The sequence below is a fragment of the Heterocephalus glaber genome, unplaced genomic scaffold, assembly GCF_053883595.1.
Source record: "Heterocephalus glaber isolate CG9 unplaced genomic scaffold, H.glaber_assembly_v1.0 deba00001481, whole genome shotgun sequence".
Lineage (NCBI taxonomy): Eukaryota > Metazoa > Chordata > Mammalia > Rodentia > Bathyergidae > Heterocephalus > Heterocephalus glaber.
In genome coordinates, this window is record NW_028258317.1 from 1,437,501 (window position 1) to 1,456,529 (window position 19,029).

A 19,029-nucleotide genomic window follows, 5' to 3' on the forward strand; every position below is an offset into this window, starting at 1 on the left:
TTGCCCTATTTCTCTCTCAGTGAGTCTGTCATTGGTGTAGAGGAGAGCTATTGATTTTTGTGTGTTGACCTTGTAACCAGCTACTTGACTGAATTTGTTTATTAAGTCTAGAAGACTTTTGGTGGAGTTCTTGGGTCTTCTATATAGAGTATCATGTCATCTGCAAATAATGACATTTTGACTTCTTCATTTCCTATCTTTATTCCTTTTATTTCTTTCTCTTGTCTAATTGCCGTGGCTAATGTTTCCAGAACTATATTGAACAAGAGTGGTGATAGTGGACATCCTTGTCTTGTTCCTGATTTGAGTGTGAAGGGTTTCAGTTTTTGACCATTTAGTAGGATATTGGCTGTTGGTTTTTCATAGATGGCTTTTATCAGTTTGAGGGAGAGACCATCTATTCCAATTTTTTGTAGGATTTTTATCATAAATGCATGTTGGATTTTGTCAAATGCTTTTTCTGCATCTATGGAGATAATCATCTGGTTTTTGTCCTTGGCTCTATTGATATAGTGTATTACATTAATTGATTTTTGTATATTGAACCATCCCTGCATCCCTGGGATGAATCCCACTTGATCAGGGTGTATGATCTTCTTGATGATCTTCTGCATTCTGTTTGCCAGTATCTTATTAAGGATTTTTGCATCTATGTTCATTAGTGAGATTGGCCTATAGTTCTCTTTTTCAGTTGGGTCATTCTCTGCTTTGGGGATCAAGGTGATGCTTGCTTCCAGGAATGAATTTGGGAGTATTGCTTCCCTTTCAATTTCCTTGAAGAGTTTAAACAGTAGCGGCAGCAGTTCCTCTCTAAATGTCTTGTAGAATTCAGCAATGGAGCCATCAGGGCCCGGGCTTTTCTTAGGTGATAAGGTTTTAATTACATTTTCAATTTCATTGGTTGATATTGGGTTGTTCAGAATTTTTAGGTCTTCTTCGTTCAACTTCGGTAATTCATATGTATCTAGGAATCTGTCCATTTCTTTTGTGTTGTCCATCTTATTGGTGTATAGGTTCTGGAAGTAGGTATTGATGATCCTCTGGATTTCTGCTGGGTCTGTTGTAATTTCACCCTTCTCATTCCTAATTGCATGGATTTGGGCCTTTTCTTTTCTTTTTCTGACAAGGTTGGCTAAAGGTTTATCAATTTTGTTGATTCTTTCAAAGAACCAACTCTTGGCTTCATTGATTTTTTTGTATCGTTCTCTTAGTCTCCATTGCATTGATTTCTCCTCTGATCTTTATAATTTCTTCCCTTGTATGAGCTTTGGGATTGTCCTGCTCTTCTTTTTCTAGAAGCTTGAGGTTCAGCATCAGGTTGTTTAATTGGGCCTGTTCTGTTTTCCTAATATGCATATTCACTGCTATGAATTTCCCTCATAAGACTGCTTTCATTGTGTCCCATAGATTCCAATATGTTGCACTGTCATTGTCATTTAATTGAAGGAACTGTCTGATTTCTTCTTTAATTTCCTCTGTGACCCATTGGTTATTCAGAAGTGTGTTGTTCAATTTCCATGTGTTTATGACATTTTTTGAGTTTCTTTTGCTATGGATCTCCAATTTCATCACACTATGGTCTGATAATATACAGGGGATAACTTCAATTCCTTTGCACTTACTTAAACATGTTCTATGTGCGAGTATGTGGTCTGTTTTTGAGAATGACTCATGTGCAGCTGAGAAGAGTGTGCATTCTGATTTTTTGGGGTGGAAGACTCTATAAACATCTGTTAAGTTCATTTGTTCAAGAGTTCAATTGAGTTCTAGTATTTCATTACTTAATTTTTGTCTAGCTGATCTATCTATTTGTGATAGTTGGGTGTTGAGGTCCCCCACTACAATTGTATTAGTGCATATATGACTTTTCATGTCCATTAGTATTTGTTTTATATAGTTGGGTGCACTAGTGTTTGGTGCATAGATATTTATGATTGTCATCTCTTCCTCTTGGATTCTTCCCTTTACAAGGATGTAGTGTCCTTCTTCATCTCTCTTAGTCAGTGTTGGTTTGAAATCTACTTGATCTGCAAAGAGGATAGCTACTCCTGCTTTTTTTTGGGTTCCCGTTGCATGGAGTATTGTTCTCCACCCTTTAACTTTCAATCTATGAGTTTCCTTTTGAATGAAGTGTGTTTCTTGTATGCAGAATATTGTTGGATTTTGCTTCTTGACCCATTCTGCCAGTCTATTTCTTTTGATTGGTGAATTGAGACCATTAACGTTCATGGTTATAACTGAAATGTATTGACTTGTCATTGCCATGACTTTTTCTTTTTGTTGGGTTCTCCCCCTTTACATTTAATTTCTTGTCATGCCAGATGGGTTCAATCTGCTGGGCTTCCTGGGGTTGTGATCCTCAATGTCTGTTCCTAGGATATCCTGTAAAATTCTTTGGAGTGGTGCTTTGCTGTTCACGAAGTTCCTAAGGTTCTCTTTGTCATGAAAGTATCTTATTTCTCCATCAATTTTGAAAGATAGTTTTGCAGAGTACATCAATCTGGGTTGGAGGCTGTTTTCTTTTAGGGCATGGAATATGTCACTGCAAGCTCTTCTTGCCTTGATGGTTTGTGTTGAGAAGTCTGCTGTGATTCTGGTGGGCTTTCCTTTGTATGTGATTTGTTTCTTTTCTCTAACTGCTTGTAGAACTTTGTTCTTCTGTTGAGTTTCTGGAATCTTAACAATTATATGCCTATGTGTAGATTTTTTTTTGATCAAGGCTATTTGGAGTCCTATATACCTCACTTATCTGTATGTCAAGTTCTTTTCCCCTGCTTGAGAAGTTTTCTGCCATTATTTCTGTGAAGGAATTTTTTATGTCATCTGCACTCTCTCCTGTTTCTTCATTGAGTCCAATCAGTCTTATGTTATTCTTCTTTGCATCATCTAGCAGCTGCTGGATTGATTTCTCATGTTCCCTTATAATTTTGAAGCTATTTTTCTTTTCCTGGTCACTAACTGAAATCTTATCTTCTATATCTGAAATTCCATCCTCACACTGGCTCATTCTGCTGTGTAGACTTTCAATGGAGTTTTTCATGTCCTGGAAATCTATTTGCATCTGTTTTATGGATTCCATTTGTTTCTTATGTTGGGATTCCATCATGTTCCTCAGCTCCTCTCTAGATTTATTAATCATGTCTTGCACTAGGGGCACAATTTCTCCTGTTATCTGAGAAATTATTTCTGATTTCACTTTTTCCAGATCCCCTTTTGTTGCCAGTTCAGTGGGTCCAGGTGGGTGAGTATCAGAGGGTTCCATCTCATTTCCCTTTGGGGTTGCTGTAGGTGATCTGGAAGTCTAGTTTTGAGACTTATTTACATGTTTCCTCATTTCAACTGGGGGGGGCAGGGGGGTGCTGTTGGCGCCCGTGCAAATTACCTCCTCTGAGCTGGGAGAGGTGGGACAGGGGCTGGGAGCAGCGGTAGGGATGGTGGCCTAAAAGCCCTTTCCTCTGGGCTGGGAGTAGCCAGAGGGATGGCGGCCAGGAAGCCCATTCCTCTGGACCAGGAGCAGTGGGACAGGGGCTCAGAAGCCCCTACCTCTGGGCCGGGAGTGGCAGGACCCAGTACTGTGATCTGGTGGTCCAGTGTCCTCTGCGTCTTTGTAGTGTGGAACCAGGTGGCTGTACAGAGGAGTGGTCAGGGTTGTGTCCAGTGGATTGCTGCCGGGGCCCGGGCTGATTTGGTGTGTTCTGTGGAACTCGCAGCCTCAGTAGGGAGTCCACAGACCTGCCTGTTTGCAGCCTAAATCACAATTTTTTATCACCACAGCTTAAATAGAAGACAAATATTATCAGAAGAAGAAAACTACAAAAACCAACACATATGTTGAAAACAAAGTGACTTTTATTTTCAGTTCTAACTTGATACGTGATTTGTCAAAGATTCAAAGCCTGCGTGCGTCCTCCCCCAACCCCCATCTTTCTCTCTGTCTCTATGTCTCTGTCTCTCTCTCTCTCCCAAACTACTTCCTTGTTCCCTTTCTCTCCTTCTCTCCCTCTCTCCCTGCAACAGGATAAGCAACTGATGTTAAAAAGGACAAAAATTATATCAAAGCTGGGCAAAGTGGCATACACCTGCCATCCCAGCTACACAGGTAAATTACCAATTTGAAGCTAGCCTGAGAAACTTAGTCTTGAAATAAAAAATAAAAAAGGCTGGGGATATAGGTCAGTGGTAGAGCACGTGCCTATTGTGTAAAAACCTCTGTATTCAATCTTCAGTACTGCAAAAACAAACAAGCAAAAAGAAGTGGATATATGGAACTCTCCGCAGTTTCTGTTCAGTTTTTCTGTAATTCTAAAACTGCTCTGAAAAAGTAAAGTCCTATTTTTAAGAGTACATATAAAAATAAAATTAGAACTTTCAATTACTAAAAGATAAATTAATATTCTCCCTGGTTAAGTTAGATTATTTAATGCCAAATCTCCATACTACCTCAAATCATCAGAAATAATTATCTGAAATTACCTCACCCACAGTAATATTAGTCCATGTACCATATGTTGTAACACACTGCTTAGTCAAAATTTGCTTATATGAAAAATAAAAAAATGTCAAATCTACACTTTGAATGGTTTCTATTCATGGTAGGATGAAGTTTCAAGTCTTTCATCTTTCTTCCAAATTCCTTCATGATCTGAATCTCACTTTTACTCTTTCCATGGCCCATACAACCCAACCATTAATTTCAAACTCTATACTGCTTCTTGTTTCTAGAAATTTCTTCCCCCATCTCTGCCTATTAAATCTTACTCTTCCTTCAAGACCATCCAGCACGTTTTGAATTCTTTCAGGTTGGCCACACAGTTCTGTGGAACTTCCCTTTGGCCTTTCTAGATAGGGCAAAATGTTCCTTCCCTCTTATGGCTACATAGTCATCACTGTACGTCCTTCAGAGTAGCCATATTTTTCTTGGGTGTGATGGGTTTTCATGTCTGCTTAAAGTTGCCAGATAAAATATGGGGTGCCTAGTTCTATTTCAATTTCACTTAAACCAAGGATAATGTTTTAGTCTAAGTATGTCTCATGCAATATTTACCAGGGTCTCCTGTACTTTTATTTCTGAGTCTGGTAACCTTGTGTCTGTTTCCAATGAGACCTAGCTTCCTATAAACAATGGTTGTGACTTTCTATGTTTATGTGTGCAGTAACTAGGATATTATCAGGTACTTACTAGAGGCTTGTAAATATTGGCTTAATGCGTGACTGCGGGAATAACTACACATAGGAGCTTAACTACAATCAGGAATGGAAATGGAAAAAGGAAAGATAAAGTGCTCAAAATTAATATATTCTAGAGTCTATAAACCAGTCCTTTAAGAAGGAGCAAAATTCTATATATTATTCTCTGTCTTGTCTATAACACACATAATAACACCTCACACTTTAGAGTTTCTATATACTTTATAAGTCTGGAATCTGCTCCCACACAGATCACATTACAAGGGTGAGAACCTACACTCAGTCCAGCCAATAAATAGCAACAGCAGCCAGCAATTAATCTCCTCCATGTTGGGACTGGTTCTGGCTTTACTAATGGAGTTGGCTATTAGTCACTGTATTTGGCTTTCAAGTTTTCTTGTGAGGGCAGTGTGCAGAAACAGAAGAATGGTGGGCTCTAAAGTCAGACAGGCCTAGGTTTGCATCTATGAGTCAGCCACTACCAAGCCAGAAGCTCCCTGGGGCTCACTTTTCTCTTTTTGTAGACTAAGTTCTAATGGCTACCTCCCAAAAGTCACTGAGAGTGTCAAATGGGATAATGTATATGAAGCTTTTTGTGTGGCACCTGCCCGTAACAGGTGTTCAGGATGATGAGGAGGACAATTGCGTTTTCATTTCTACCTTTACAGCCAGATTGCAATCTCTTTGAACATGTTGATTTTCTTCTTTCTTTCACTCTTCACTCTCCAATCTATCACCCACCCTTCCTTCCTTCCTTCCTTCCTTCCTTCCTTCCTGCTTTCCTTCTTTTGTATTCCCCAACACTCTCTAGGATGCAATGTAATAAAGAGTAATCATCCTACAGGCTGGCAAAGGCACTGAAGTTTTTGACATGCTCTGTGTTTTAGTATTTTTCATAGCACTGACAATATTTAACCACAGTAGGCAAGGTATGACAGAAATTAACCTTTGTAGGTAGCTGGTGAACTGAATACTCTCTTTCATAAATCACTGATAGACTAAGTCTAGACAGATTTTTAAAAACTAGAGAAATAAAGAAGTAGTCACTTCTTAAAATACAAAGAATGATTTTGGAATAAATACTGCTCTTCCCACATTCCACACTAAGACAGTCTATCTGATATGTTCCCAAATCTCACTGACCATTGTGAACATTCCTCAGCAGAGATAGCAGCTGCTCTTCTCACAGGCTGCCTCAGGAAAGAGTTCAGAATGATATTTTTCAGTCAAATGATACTCTCTCTGTAGAAGCATTCTCCAAACTCAGACCTTATTCCTAGCTTAGTTTCACTGCAGCTATCATTAAACTTGCTTTTCCATATTAAATTACCTAAATTCAAACCTAACAAAGTCCTCATTGACACCTGCCTTTATAACTATGTCAACCCTACCCCAAAATCTTTTCTCAGAACTCTGTAGCTTTGGACAATTTGTCTGTGGTGTAATTTTTCCTTTAATTGAGTCAGTCTGCCCAGTGCTAAGTCTATATCCATCTACATTGGTTAAATTATTTTTCTAGCCATCTCAGCACTTAATTCTTGGTCAGTTCAAAAGTAAACTCAAGCTGATCTGGTTAAAAAGGACCCAAAGGTTGAGGTTTAGCTCTTACTAACCAGAAAGGTGACTGACATCTTTTCTTTTAAGACCTGGGGATTAAAAGGGACCTGGCAACATTTAGTACCTGTTTGTTGTGTCATTGCTGCTAATCTTGTTTTTGAAATAGGGAAAATGAATGTGTTAGAATTATTCCATTCTTGTCTACGTCCTTTACCAAAACTGGAAATGCCATTCCCCAGCCACTCCCTGCTTTGTAAAAAGAAAGCTAAAATACAGAAAGGGAGAGGAAAAAAGCTACCTAAGAGTAATGGATTGCATTGGTCTGTCAGCCAAGTAAAAGAGCAAAATTAGACCTCCTAACTTTTCTCTGCTGTTTCCTTTTTTGATCACTGTTATGGTTTATATCTAGATGTTCCCCCCAATACCTCATTCACTCATAGGCAGGGCTGTTGGAAGGTTATTGGATTATAGGAATCTATATCTGGCTTACTTTTAGGAGGTGCAGTTCAGTTGGGAGAGGTGAGTCACTTAGAGCATGGCCTGGAAGGGTCTGTTGCCTTTTCAGCTCCTCCCTTCACTCTCTCTGCTTCTTGGATGCCCTGACATGAGTAGCTCTCTCCCACCCAGCCCCTTCCACTGTGTCTTCCTGTCCTAGATCCAGCAAATTAGGAACTAAAAATGTGAGCCAAAATACACTTCTCCTTTAAGTTGTGAACAACAGGTGTTGTGTCCCACTAATAAGAATCACCCTATAATGTGTATGAGGAGCTTATCCATATGACATGACTTAAAGGATTCTGAACGCTGGACATTGTATAAATATTCATTTCCTTATGGTCAACATTGTCCTCTCCAGTGGTCTTTAAAAAGCAAATATTCCCAGATGTACCATATTAGATCCTTTTCTTAAAATGATAATTTCCTTGAGAGGGAAAAAAGAAACACCCTGTAAAAAGTTCAACTTCAGAGATTGGGTAGAGGAAGGTTGGTGTTGAAATTAAAAGGACAGACAAGAGTCCAGAACGTAGGGTAGAGGACAGAGGAGAGTCCCTCCATTTGCCTTCTGGTTGACCTCTAGCCTGGCCCTGCAGGAGTCTGAATTCTGGATTCTTTAGGGAGCCAGATCTGCCACACCTGTCAGAACAGCTCTATGCCTGTGGCAAATGTGGCTTCTCATAGGATCCGTGCTCCCAGATCAAGAGCTGAAAGTGGCAGCCCTAGGACACTTGGGGGCCAAGTCTGCTCTAACAAAGTTATTGATTGAAATTGCAAGAAACAAAAAAGAATAGAAAAAGAAGTAGCTAATCACAGCACAGCAGGACTGCAGGACAGATTGCTTTTGGTTTCAGCAAAAGAATGATAGGGGACACAATTGTGGCTTCTATATAAAGAGCTACTTATCAAGGTCTTTCAGAAAAAATACTGTCCACTAAATGTGAATCAGCCTTTGGCATTCTTTCAGATTTACAAAATAAGAGTATAGCTAAGTAGGGGTCAATAATTGCGACAACCAAACATTTGGAGAGTACTATTGCTTTTAAGATGGAGGCTACATGCCAGGGATTTAGTTCAGTGGTTCTGGCGCCTGCCTCGAAAGCGCAAGGTCCCGAGTTCGATCCCCGGTACCAAAAAAAAAAAAAAAAGATGGAGGCTACAATTCTTTCTTCTCTTCCCTCCCCCACCTTCTCCTCCCTCCCTTCCCCTCCCCTTCTCTCTTCTCTCCTCTCCTCTTCTCTTTCTTTTCTGAGACAAGCTTTACTCAAATTACCGAGGCTGGGCTTGAAGTGATCCTTCTACTTCAGCCTCCCAAGTAGCTGGCATTTCAGGCATATGTACCATGCCCAGCAGAAGACTACAGGGCCATGTGTTATCTTACCTTTATCAGTCTAACTACTTTCATATCATAACCCTCTGATCCCCTTCTACACACACACAAACACACACATCACTTGGCTTTTTCCCAACTTGAAAACACTTTAAATTCTTTCCCACCATTGGGCCTTTTTACATGCTATTTCCTGTCTCTGGGGTGCTCTTCCTTGCACCCTCATTGCCTATTTACTGTTTTTTCCCCTACTCCCCTGCCCTCCCTTCATTTTTTCCTTTTTTCATATTTACTCCTTTCCCTTCTTTCCTTTCCCCTACCTCTCCCACTTCCCCTTTGGAACTTTTCTTCCTATTTTACAATATCCATTATACATTTTGATTTTTATTTACACTTTCATTTTTTCACACCAGAGAAACTATTTGGTATTTACACATGTGTGTCCTATTTATTTCACTTAAGAGTATGGCCTCAATATGCATCCATTTAGCTATAAATGTCTCTAGTTTCTCATTCTTTATGGCTCAGTAGTACTCCATTTTTTTTTTAAACACATTTCCTTTATCCAGTCTCCAGTTGGTGGGCAATTGGGCTGTTTCCAAGTTTTAGCTATTAAAAACTGTGCCGCTATGAAATAGGTGCACATGTAGCACTGTGGTATGATTCTTTCCCAGCAGGGGAAGAACTAGGTCAAATGGGACCTCTAGCCCTAGTTCCTTGAGGTATCTCCATACTGATTTCCACAGTGGTTGCACCAGTCTGCACTCCCACCAGCAATGGAGAAGAGTTTCTTTCTCCCCACAGCACTGCCAGCATTTGTTGTTGGTTGATTTCTTGATACCAGCCATTCTTTCTGGGGTGAGGTGGAATCTCAGGTGTTGTTTTCATCTGCATCTCTCGAATGACCAGTGATGTTGAACATTTTTTCGTATGTTTATTTACTGCTTCTACTTCTTTGAGAAATGTCTGTTCATTTCAGAAGCCCATTTTTGAATTGAGTCTTTAAATTTGGAGGATCTGATTTTTTAAGGTCTTTATATGTTCTAGATAGTAGTCCTTTGCTGAGGAACCACTGATAAAAATTTTTTCACAAATGGTAGGTAGTTTATTAACTCTATTGGTGGTTTCTCTTGCTGTGCAGAAGCTTTTTAGTAAGAAGAGATCCCACTTGTTGATTGTTTGTGCTAGTTCATGTGCAACTGAGGTTTTGTTCATGTAATCTTTTCCTACACCAAAGTCTTCAAGAGTTCTACCTAACCTCTCTTCCAGCTGGTTTAGTGTTTCTGATTTAATATTTATATCTTTAATCCATTTTGATTTTAGTTTAGTACCTAGTGAGAGATATAGGTCTAGTTTTAATCTTTGGCAAGTTGAAACTCAATTTTTCCAGCACCATTTATTAAAGAGGCTATCTTTCCTCCAGTGAGGGTGTTTAGCTCCTTTGTCAAAGATAAGGAGGCTGAATGTGTCTGGAGTTGTTTCTGCATCTTTTTTTTTTTTTTTTTTTTTTGGTACCGGGGATCAAACTTGGGACTTTGCACTTTCGATGCAGGCAGGACAACCACTGAGCTAAACCCTCAGGCCCCTGCATCTTCTAATCGGTTCTACTGGTCCTCGGGCCTGTTTGTTGTTTGTTTGCCGGTACTGTGCTGTTTTTATCACAGAAGCTTTGTACTTTGGTTTCAAATTGGGGATTGTGATACCCCCTACCTTGTCTTTATTGCCTAGAATTGCTTTTGCTATTCTAGGTCTCTTCTTGTTCCAAATGAATTTTTGGATTGTTTTCTCAAGGTCTGTGAAGTATGCTGTTGGAATTTCAATTGGGATGGCATTGAATCTATATAGCAGTTTTGTAAGTATGGCCATTTTCACTACATTGGTTCTTCCTACCCAGGACCAGGAGATGTCTTTCCATTTTTGGATATCCTCTTCAATTGCCTTTTTCAGAGTGCTATAGTATTCAGAGTGGAGGTCTTTCATTTCTTTTGTTAGGATGATTCCTAGGTATTTCATTTTTTTGGATGCTATTGTGAAGGGAGTTGTTTCTCCAGTTTCTTTGTTTTTTTTATTTTGTTTTATTTTGGGTTTTTTGGTACCAGGGATTGAACTCGGGACCTTGCACTTGCGAGGCAGGTGGTGGAACCATTGAGCTAAATCCCCGGCACTCCAGGTTCTTTTTAAGTGAGACTGTTGTACGTGTACAGGAAAGCTATGGATTTTTGTGTGTTGACCTTGTATCCAGGTACTTTACTGAACTTGGTTATTAAGTCTAGAAGACTTTTGGTGGAGTTCTTGGGGTCGTCCATATACAGTATCATGTCATCTGCAAATAATGACAATTTGACTTCTTTGTTTCCTATCTTTATTCCTTTTATTTATTTCTTTTGTCTAAATGCTGTGGGTAATGTTTCCAAAACTATATTGAACACAAGTGATGATAGTGAACATCCTTTTCTTGTTCCTGATTTAAGTGTGAAAGATTTCAGTTTTTGACCATTTAGTATGATATTGGCTGTTGGTTTTTCATAGATGGCTTTTATCAGGTTGAGATAGAGACGATCTATCACAATTTTTGTAGGGTTTTTATCATAAATGTGTGTTGGATTTTGTCAAATGCTTTTTCTGCATCTATTGAGATGATCATATGTTTTTTGTCCTTGGCTCTATTGATATAGTGTATTACATTGATTGATGTAACCATCCCTGCATCCCTGGGATGAAGCCCTCTTGGTCAGGGTGTATGATCTTCTTGAAGATCTTCTGAATTCTATTTGCCAGTATCTTATTAGGGATTTTTGTATCTATGTTCATTGGTGAGATTGGCCTATAGTTCTCTTTTTCAGTTGGGTCTTTCTCTGCTTTAGGGATCAAGGTGATGCTTGCTTCCAGGAATGAATTTGCGAGTATTGCTTCCCTTTCAATTTCACTGAAGAGTTTAAACAGTAGTGGCAGCAGTTCTTCTCTAAATGTCTTGTAAAATTCAGCAGTAAAGCCATCAAGACCTGGACTTTTCTTAGTTGGTAAGGTTTTCATTATGTTTTTAATTTCATTAGTTGATATTGGATTGTTTAGAATTTTTTAGGTCTTCTTCATTCAACTTTGGTAATTCATATATATCTAGAAATCTGTCCATTTCTTCTGTGTTTTCCATCTTATTGGCATATTTCTCTAAGTAGGTATTGACGATACTCTGGATTTCTACTGGGTCTGTTGTAATTTCACCCTTTTCATTCCTAATTGCATGGATTTGATCATTTTCTTTCCTTTGTTTGATAAGATTGGCTAAGGGTTTATCAATTTTCTTTCTTCTTTCAAAGAACCAACTCTTGGCTTCATTAATTTTTTGTATCATTCTCTTAGTCTCCATTGCACTGATTTCTGCTCTGATCTTTATAATTCCTCCCTTCTATGAACTTTAAGTTTGTCAAAGCATTAGGTTGTTTATTTGAGCTTGCTCTGTTTTCCTAATATGAGTATTCAGTGCTATGAATTTCTCTCATAAGACTGCCTCCATTGTGTCTCATAGATTCTGATAGGTTGTAATGGCCTTGTCATTTAATTGTAGGAACTGTCTGATTTCTTCTTTAATTTTCTCTGTAACCCATTGGTTATTCAGAAGTGTGTTGTTCAATTTCCATGTGTTTATGAAATTCTTGTGGTTTCTTTTGCTATTGATCTCCAATTTCATTGCACTATGGTCTGATAACATACAGGGGATAACTGCAATTCCTTTGCACTTACTTAAACATGTTCTATGAGCAAGTATGTGGTCTATTTTGGAGAATGACCCATGTGCTGCTGAAAAGAATGTGTATTCTGATTTTCTGGGGTGGGACACTCTGTAAACATCTGTTAAGTCCATTTGTTCAAGAGTTTCATTGAGTTCTAGTGTTTCATTGTTTGTTTTTTGTCTAGTTGATCTATTTCTGGAAGTGAGGTATTGAGGTCCCCCACTACTATTGCATTAGTTTTTATATGATTTTTCATGTCCCTTAGTATTTGTTTATATATATAGTTGGGCACACTAGTGTTTGGTGCATATATATTAATGATTTTCATGTCTTCCTGTTGCATTGTTCCCTTTATAAGGATGTAGTGTCCTTCTTTGTCTCTCTTAATCAGTGTTGGTTTGAAATCCACTAGATCTGCAAGGAGGATAGCTACTCCTGCTTTTTGGGGGGTTCCTGTCACATGGAGTATTGTTTTCCACCCTTTAACTTTCAGTCTATGAGTTTCTTTTTTAATTGTTTTTCTTGTATGCAGCATATTGTTGGATCTTGCTTCTTGACCCATTCTGCCAATCTATTTATTTTCACTGGTAAGTTGAGACCATTAACGTTGATGGTTATAACTGATAAGTATTGACTTATCCTTGTCATGACTTTTTCTTTTTGTTGGATTCTCCCCTTTGCATTTAATTTCTTGTTGTGCCTGATGGATTCATTCTGCAGGGCTTCCTGGGGTTGTGATCCTTGTTGTCTTTTTCTAGGATATTGTTTAAAATTTTTTCAAGTGCTGGTTTGGTATTCATGAAGTTCCTAAGGTACTCTTTGTCCTGAAAGTATCTCATTTCACCATCAATTTTGATAGTTTTGCAGGGTACATCAATCTCGGTTGGAGTTTTTTTTCTTTTAGGGCTTGAAATACTTCACTCTAGGCTCTTCTTGACTTGAGGGTTTGTGTTTAGAAGTCTGCTGTGATTGTGATGGGCTTTCCTTTGTATGTGATTTGTTTCTTGTCTCTAACTGCTCGTAGGATTTTGTTCTTCTATTAGGTATCTGGAGTCCTAACTATTATATGCCTATGTGTAGATTCTTTTTTATCACAGTTAATTGGAGTCCTATATGCCTCACTTATCTGTATGTCAAGTTCTTTTCCCCTGCTTGGGAAGTTTTCTGCCACTACTTCTGTGAACAGCTTTTGCATGTTGTTTGCACTCTCTCATCTTTCTTCATTGACTCTGATCAGTCTTATGCTATTCTTCTTTGCGTCATCTAGCAGTTGCTGGATTGATTTCTCATGGTCCCTTTCTATTTTTAAGAAATTTTTCTTTTCCTGGTCACTAATTGCAATCTTATCTTCTATATCTGATATTCTGTCCTCACATTGGCTCATTCTGCTGCTTAAACTTTAAATGGAGTTTTTAATCTCCTGGATATCTGGTTGCATCTGTTTTATGGATTCTATTTGTATCCTATGTTGGGATTCCATCATGTTTCTCAGCTCCTCTATTTTTGTCTGTGCCTGCTCTAGAGTTATTAATCATGTCTTGCACTATGGGCACAATTTCTGGTGTTATCTGAGAAATTATTTCTGATTTCATTCTTTCCAGATCCTCTTTCATTGCCAGTTCAGGGAGTCAAGGTAGTTGAGTATCAGATTATTCCTTCTCACTGCCCTTTGGGGTTGCCTTAGGTGATCTGGAGGTTTGGTTTTGAGATTTGTTTTCATGTCTTATTTCAACATATGCAGTCTGCTGTGCCTTTGTTGGGGTGACTTTTTGCTCACCCAGTGGTCTTCAATTCTCTGCAAGACTCAGAGAGGCCATCTCTCTGCTGCTCACTACTGCACTAATTCCTGGGTTCAGAATGGTGACTTTCTGGACCCCTGTGTTGCCCTGTTGTCCAGGTGGGGTTATGGCTGGGGACCTGCGAGCACTTACTGATGGTATCTGGGTGGGCCTCTGGCTGTTACTTGAGCACCTGAGCAGCTGTTTTCCAGACAGGCCTTTGGCTGAGGCCTGTGGGTCCAAGCTGCTGGTGTCTGGGCAGGGCCCTGTTGCCTCTTTACTTTTACTTCAAAAGACTCTTCATCTTGGAAACTTTCTTTGACAGATTATAGAAGGGCACATCATTTTACATTTTAATAGCACTGTATAGCTCTTCTGTCTCTTTTTACACAAGTACACTTTTATATTTATGCCTGTCATTATTTGAATATTTGATTAAGATATATTTCCTTAGTAAGAATTATGACCCCATGAGGGTAGCTCAAAGTTCTTGCTCACCACTGTACTTGTCCCCAAATACATGCCAGTGTCTGGTACATAGTAAGCACTCAATATATACTGGCTGACTGGATAAATTAATCAGGTTGTGACAACCTCCAATGCACCTATCTTGAGAAACAGTATATTACAATGGTTAATTGGTTATATAATGGTTAATTGGTTATAGAGACTCTGAAACTATACACTTCATGATTACGTCCTGGCTCTACCATTTCTATCTGTGGAGTTTGGGGCAAGTAAATTCATGTTATTGTGCCTCAAATTTCTCATTTATAAAATAGGAATAATAATTCTACATTCTGGTCAAAGTCTTTGCCACCGTTGAGCAGAAGAACGTAGGGCAGCTTTAGCTTTGGGGATTCTCCTTGCTCTGGTGGCTTTCCCGAATCTCAGTTTCTGTGATGGGCGCACTAGAAGTCATTGGATTCAAATCCACCTAGCAGCGTTGAGACAACTGAATTATTACATTTTAAATTTTACTGCCTGCCACAGACATCGAAGTAACCTTGAATCAGTGTTCTTATCTTAAACCAACAGAGAGCAGAATTAAAAATTATATTCATCTGCCCACACCCTACCGAGGTCGCCAGTCGCGCGGAACACACGCCAAATCAGCCCGCTGCAGACAGGCAGGTCTGTGCACGCCCTACTGAGGTCCTGAGTCGCGCGGAAGACACCGAATCACCCCGCTGCAGTCAGGCAGCCACCTGATTCCACACTACAAAGATGCAGAGGACACCAGACCACCAGACCAAGGTACTGAGGCCCACTGTTCCCGGCTCACAGGTAGGGGCTTCTGAGCCGTTGTCCCACTGCTCCTGGTCCAGAGGAAGGGGCTTCCTGGTCACCATCCCTCCCGCTGCTCCCAGCCCAGAGGAAAGGGCTTTTGGGCCACCTTCTGTCCCACTGCTCCTAGCCCAGAGGGAGGGGCTTCTGAGCCACCATCCCACTGCTCCTGGTCCAGAGGAAGGGGTTTCCCGGCCACCATCCCTCCAGCTGCTCCCAGCCCACAAGAAAGGGCTTTTGGGTCACCATCCCTACCGCTGCTCCCGGCCCCTGCCCCACCTCTCCCAGCTCAGAGGAGGTAATCCGTACAGGTGCTAACAGCCGCCCCCCACCCCGAGGCGAAATGAGAAAACACATAAATAAGTCTCAAAACCAGACTTCCAGATCACCTACAGTAGCCCCAAAGGGAAATGAGATGGAACCCTCTGATACTCAACCACCTGGACCCACTGAATTGGCAACAAAAGGGGATCTGGAAAAAATGAAATCAAAAATAATTTCTCAGATAACAGGAGAAATTGTGCCCCTAGTGCAAGACATGATTAATAAATCTAGAGAGGAGCTGAGGAACATGATGGAATCCCAACATAAGAAACAAATGGAATCCATAAAACAGATGCAAATAGATTTCCAGGACATGAAAAACTCCATTGAAAGTCTACACAGCAGAATGAGCCAATGTGAGGACAGAATTTCAGATATAGAAGATAAGATTGCAATTAGTGACCAGGAAAAGAAAAATTGCTTCAAAATTATAAGGGAACATGAGAAATCAATCCAGCAGCTGCCAGATGATGCAAAAAAGAATAACATAATACTGATTGGGCTCAATGAAGAAACAGGAGAGAGTGCAGATGACATAATAATTCTGCATTCTATTGAATCTAAGGTGCTTTTGATTATAAAACACATCATGTACCCTAAAAGAAGCCTATCAAATGAGGACATGATGCCTGCTTAAAATTTTTCATACAAAACTGCCCTCTCTTCCATTAATAGGATTGGTGACACAGCATTTCCCAAAGTGGATCATCGTGCATGCCCCCCTTAACTTATTGCCCCATTTAAGAGACTTTCTTTCATCTCTTTAGCACTTCATTCTACAAGATGATCTTCTCAGCAGGTGTCAACAGGTTTCTGACAAGAACAATGAAGAGACTGTAATCAATGAATAACCCAACATATGCAGCACCAACAGTGTTTATAAAGCAACTTAAATATTGAAAATATGAAGAAGAGTTTGGTATGTAGCTCAGTGGTAGTGCACAGACCTAGCTTGGGTTCAATCTCCCAAACCACAAAATGTGTGTGTGTGTGTGTGTGTGTGTGTATGAACATGTGTGATCAAGTGCAACAGCATCAGGCAATATCCCGATTGCTGCCACTGCCATGCCAACAGCAATAATAAGAGGTTATGGCTTATAAGACACATCTCAACTTCAGAGAAATTAAGAGATGAAAATAAGCAAATTTATGATATATAGTATATTTTAGATTTTTGTGAGAATTAAATAGGTTAGCATGTGTGAAATGCACAGTCTGTTAATATGAAATCTTGGGCAGGGGCCAGGGATTTAACTCAGTGGTCCCGCTGCTTGCCTCACAAGCACAAGGACCTGAGTTTGATCCCCAGTACCAAAAAAAGAAGAAGAAGAAGAAATCTTGGGCACTTAATAAATCTCCTTTATCTTCCAGCAAATATTGTCACCTTTTCCAGGCAGTCTTTTCCTATAATGTCCTCTACTTGGTCATCTCTGGAAAACCAAGCCCATAGATGGCTCACCCCAGAGACTCAGCATTCTTTCATTCTATATAGTAATGGAAACAATGAGAAGCCTGGGGAAATTCAGGGTTTTTTAATTGTACAGTGGTGGGATTATAACTCCTATTAGATTTTCAGTACCATGTAGGTAGCTTTTCCTGTCTGCTTGTTCACTGTCATATCCCAAGTGCGTAGAACAGCACCTGGCATTTAGTAGGAACTCAATACACAGGATTGAATATTCAAATGAGTGTGTAATCCCATAGACATTTATGAGAGTTAATAATGGTGGTTTGAGAGAATTCACACTGTGGTGGGTATGATGCATAGCTGAGTCAGCTATAAATAAAGCCTGGATCTTGTATTCTCTTTATTTTCCATGGAAGCCTTTTAAATATCCCAGTTTTATGGAGAAACTTTAGAGGAAATAAACTTAAAACATTAAAATTATATAATTAATTATATTCAGTGTCAATTACAATTACCTATTGATTCAAGGCTGTTCATGGCTAACCTGGCAACAGTGAAAGAAAAACAGTAGCAGGTGTCCAGGCTTGGTTCATCCTTGCTAACTAACTACATGAGTGTTTTTCCCCTTGGAAATCCCAAGCAGTTTTTATTTGGCTAAAAAAAAAGAGAGAGATAATTGGAAGCCATGGACTTTCAGACACCTCTGTTTAACTTCTTGCTTCTGGCTGGAAAGATAGTCTATCAATAAGATGCACATACAGAATCTTATTCATCAGGAGTGGATTTTATAGTTAAAGCCTCAATCTTCTGATGACGCTAATTTTACAAAATGGGAAAGACCACTGACTGAAGTCTGAGTGTCATGGTTTATATCACAGCTCTGTCATTTACCAACTGAGTGACTTTGAGCATATTACTTAACCTTTCTATGTTCCAGCTTCAAAATATGTAAAACAGGTATAACAACAGCACTTATATTAGATTGTAATGAGGATTGAACAAATAAACAATGCTTTTTACACAATAAGTGCTGTGTAAGCACTAAACAAAATACACTTTAGTTTCCAATAAACTTTTGCTAAAAATTGATTATATGAGAGTTTAAGCACACAATGGAAATTGCTATAAATGGATTTATGTCAAGTTTGTATTTGTACATTTCCAGTGAAAACAAAAAGTGTACATAAAGGATCATTGTTTAAGGATCATTGTTTAAGGATCATTGGTGGAGGGTATTGGCTAAGGTTTTGGGGGCATGCAACAGAAACACTGGCTACATTGAGTAATTTGATTTCCATCACTATAACAAAAATATCTAAGGCTGGGTGCTTTATAAAGAACAGAGTTTTATTAGGCTCACAGATTTGTAGGTTCGAGAGCATGACACTGACATTTGCTCAGCTCTGGTAAGGACCCCAGAAGCTACATTACATCATGGCAGATGGCACTGTATTGGGAATGTGTGCAACAGGAAGATATCACATGTAACAAAAATCCAGAGAGTGAGGATGATCCAGTCTTGCTCTTTTATAACAAACTCTTTTGTGAGAATTTACTGGGGTCTCATGAGAACCACCTAATCCCTTCCAAGGATAATTCCCTCCAAAGTCCCAGTCACCTTGCACTAGGGTTTACCTCATACAGGTTCTGCTACCACACAACGTAATCACTCTGAGAACCAAGCTTCCAACACCTGAGCCTTTGGGTGGCACATTCAAACCATAGCCAAATCATAGCACTACCTTAACCAAAGCCACTGGAGGGTCCCTAGAATCAAGCCTCAGAAATGACAGAAATTAGGCATTTCTGAGGATCATGAGTACAGTAGCCCAGGGAGGGTTCCATTGGGAATGACTCCAAGATTTTTCCTCTTGCATCATCCCCCTAGAGATGTAAATTCCTGTTAGAGCGTTGAAATGGCCTGGAGCCATG

General features: G+C 39.5%; 1 protein-coding gene across 3 annotated transcripts in view; it reads left to right on the forward strand.

The window, feature by feature from the left end:
- Txndc8 (thioredoxin domain containing 8) overlaps positions 1-16,952 on the forward strand; it is a 70,941-nt gene extending 53,989 nt beyond the window's left edge. The window contains exons 5-6 of one of the 3 annotated variants that reach the window (XM_087183529.1): positions 15,117-15,335; positions 16,457-16,949. In XM_087183529.1, the coding sequence (XP_087039655.1) occupies positions 15,117-15,290 (174 nt within the window). In that variant the 3' untranslated portion in view covers positions 15,291-15,335; positions 16,457-16,949. Of the gene's footprint in view, positions 1-15,116; positions 15,336-16,456 lie in introns of all 3 variants that reach the window. The other 2 variants (XM_087183530.1, XM_087183531.1) reach the window with 2 other exon arrangements.
- Positions 16,953-19,029: the final 2,077 nt, after the last annotated feature.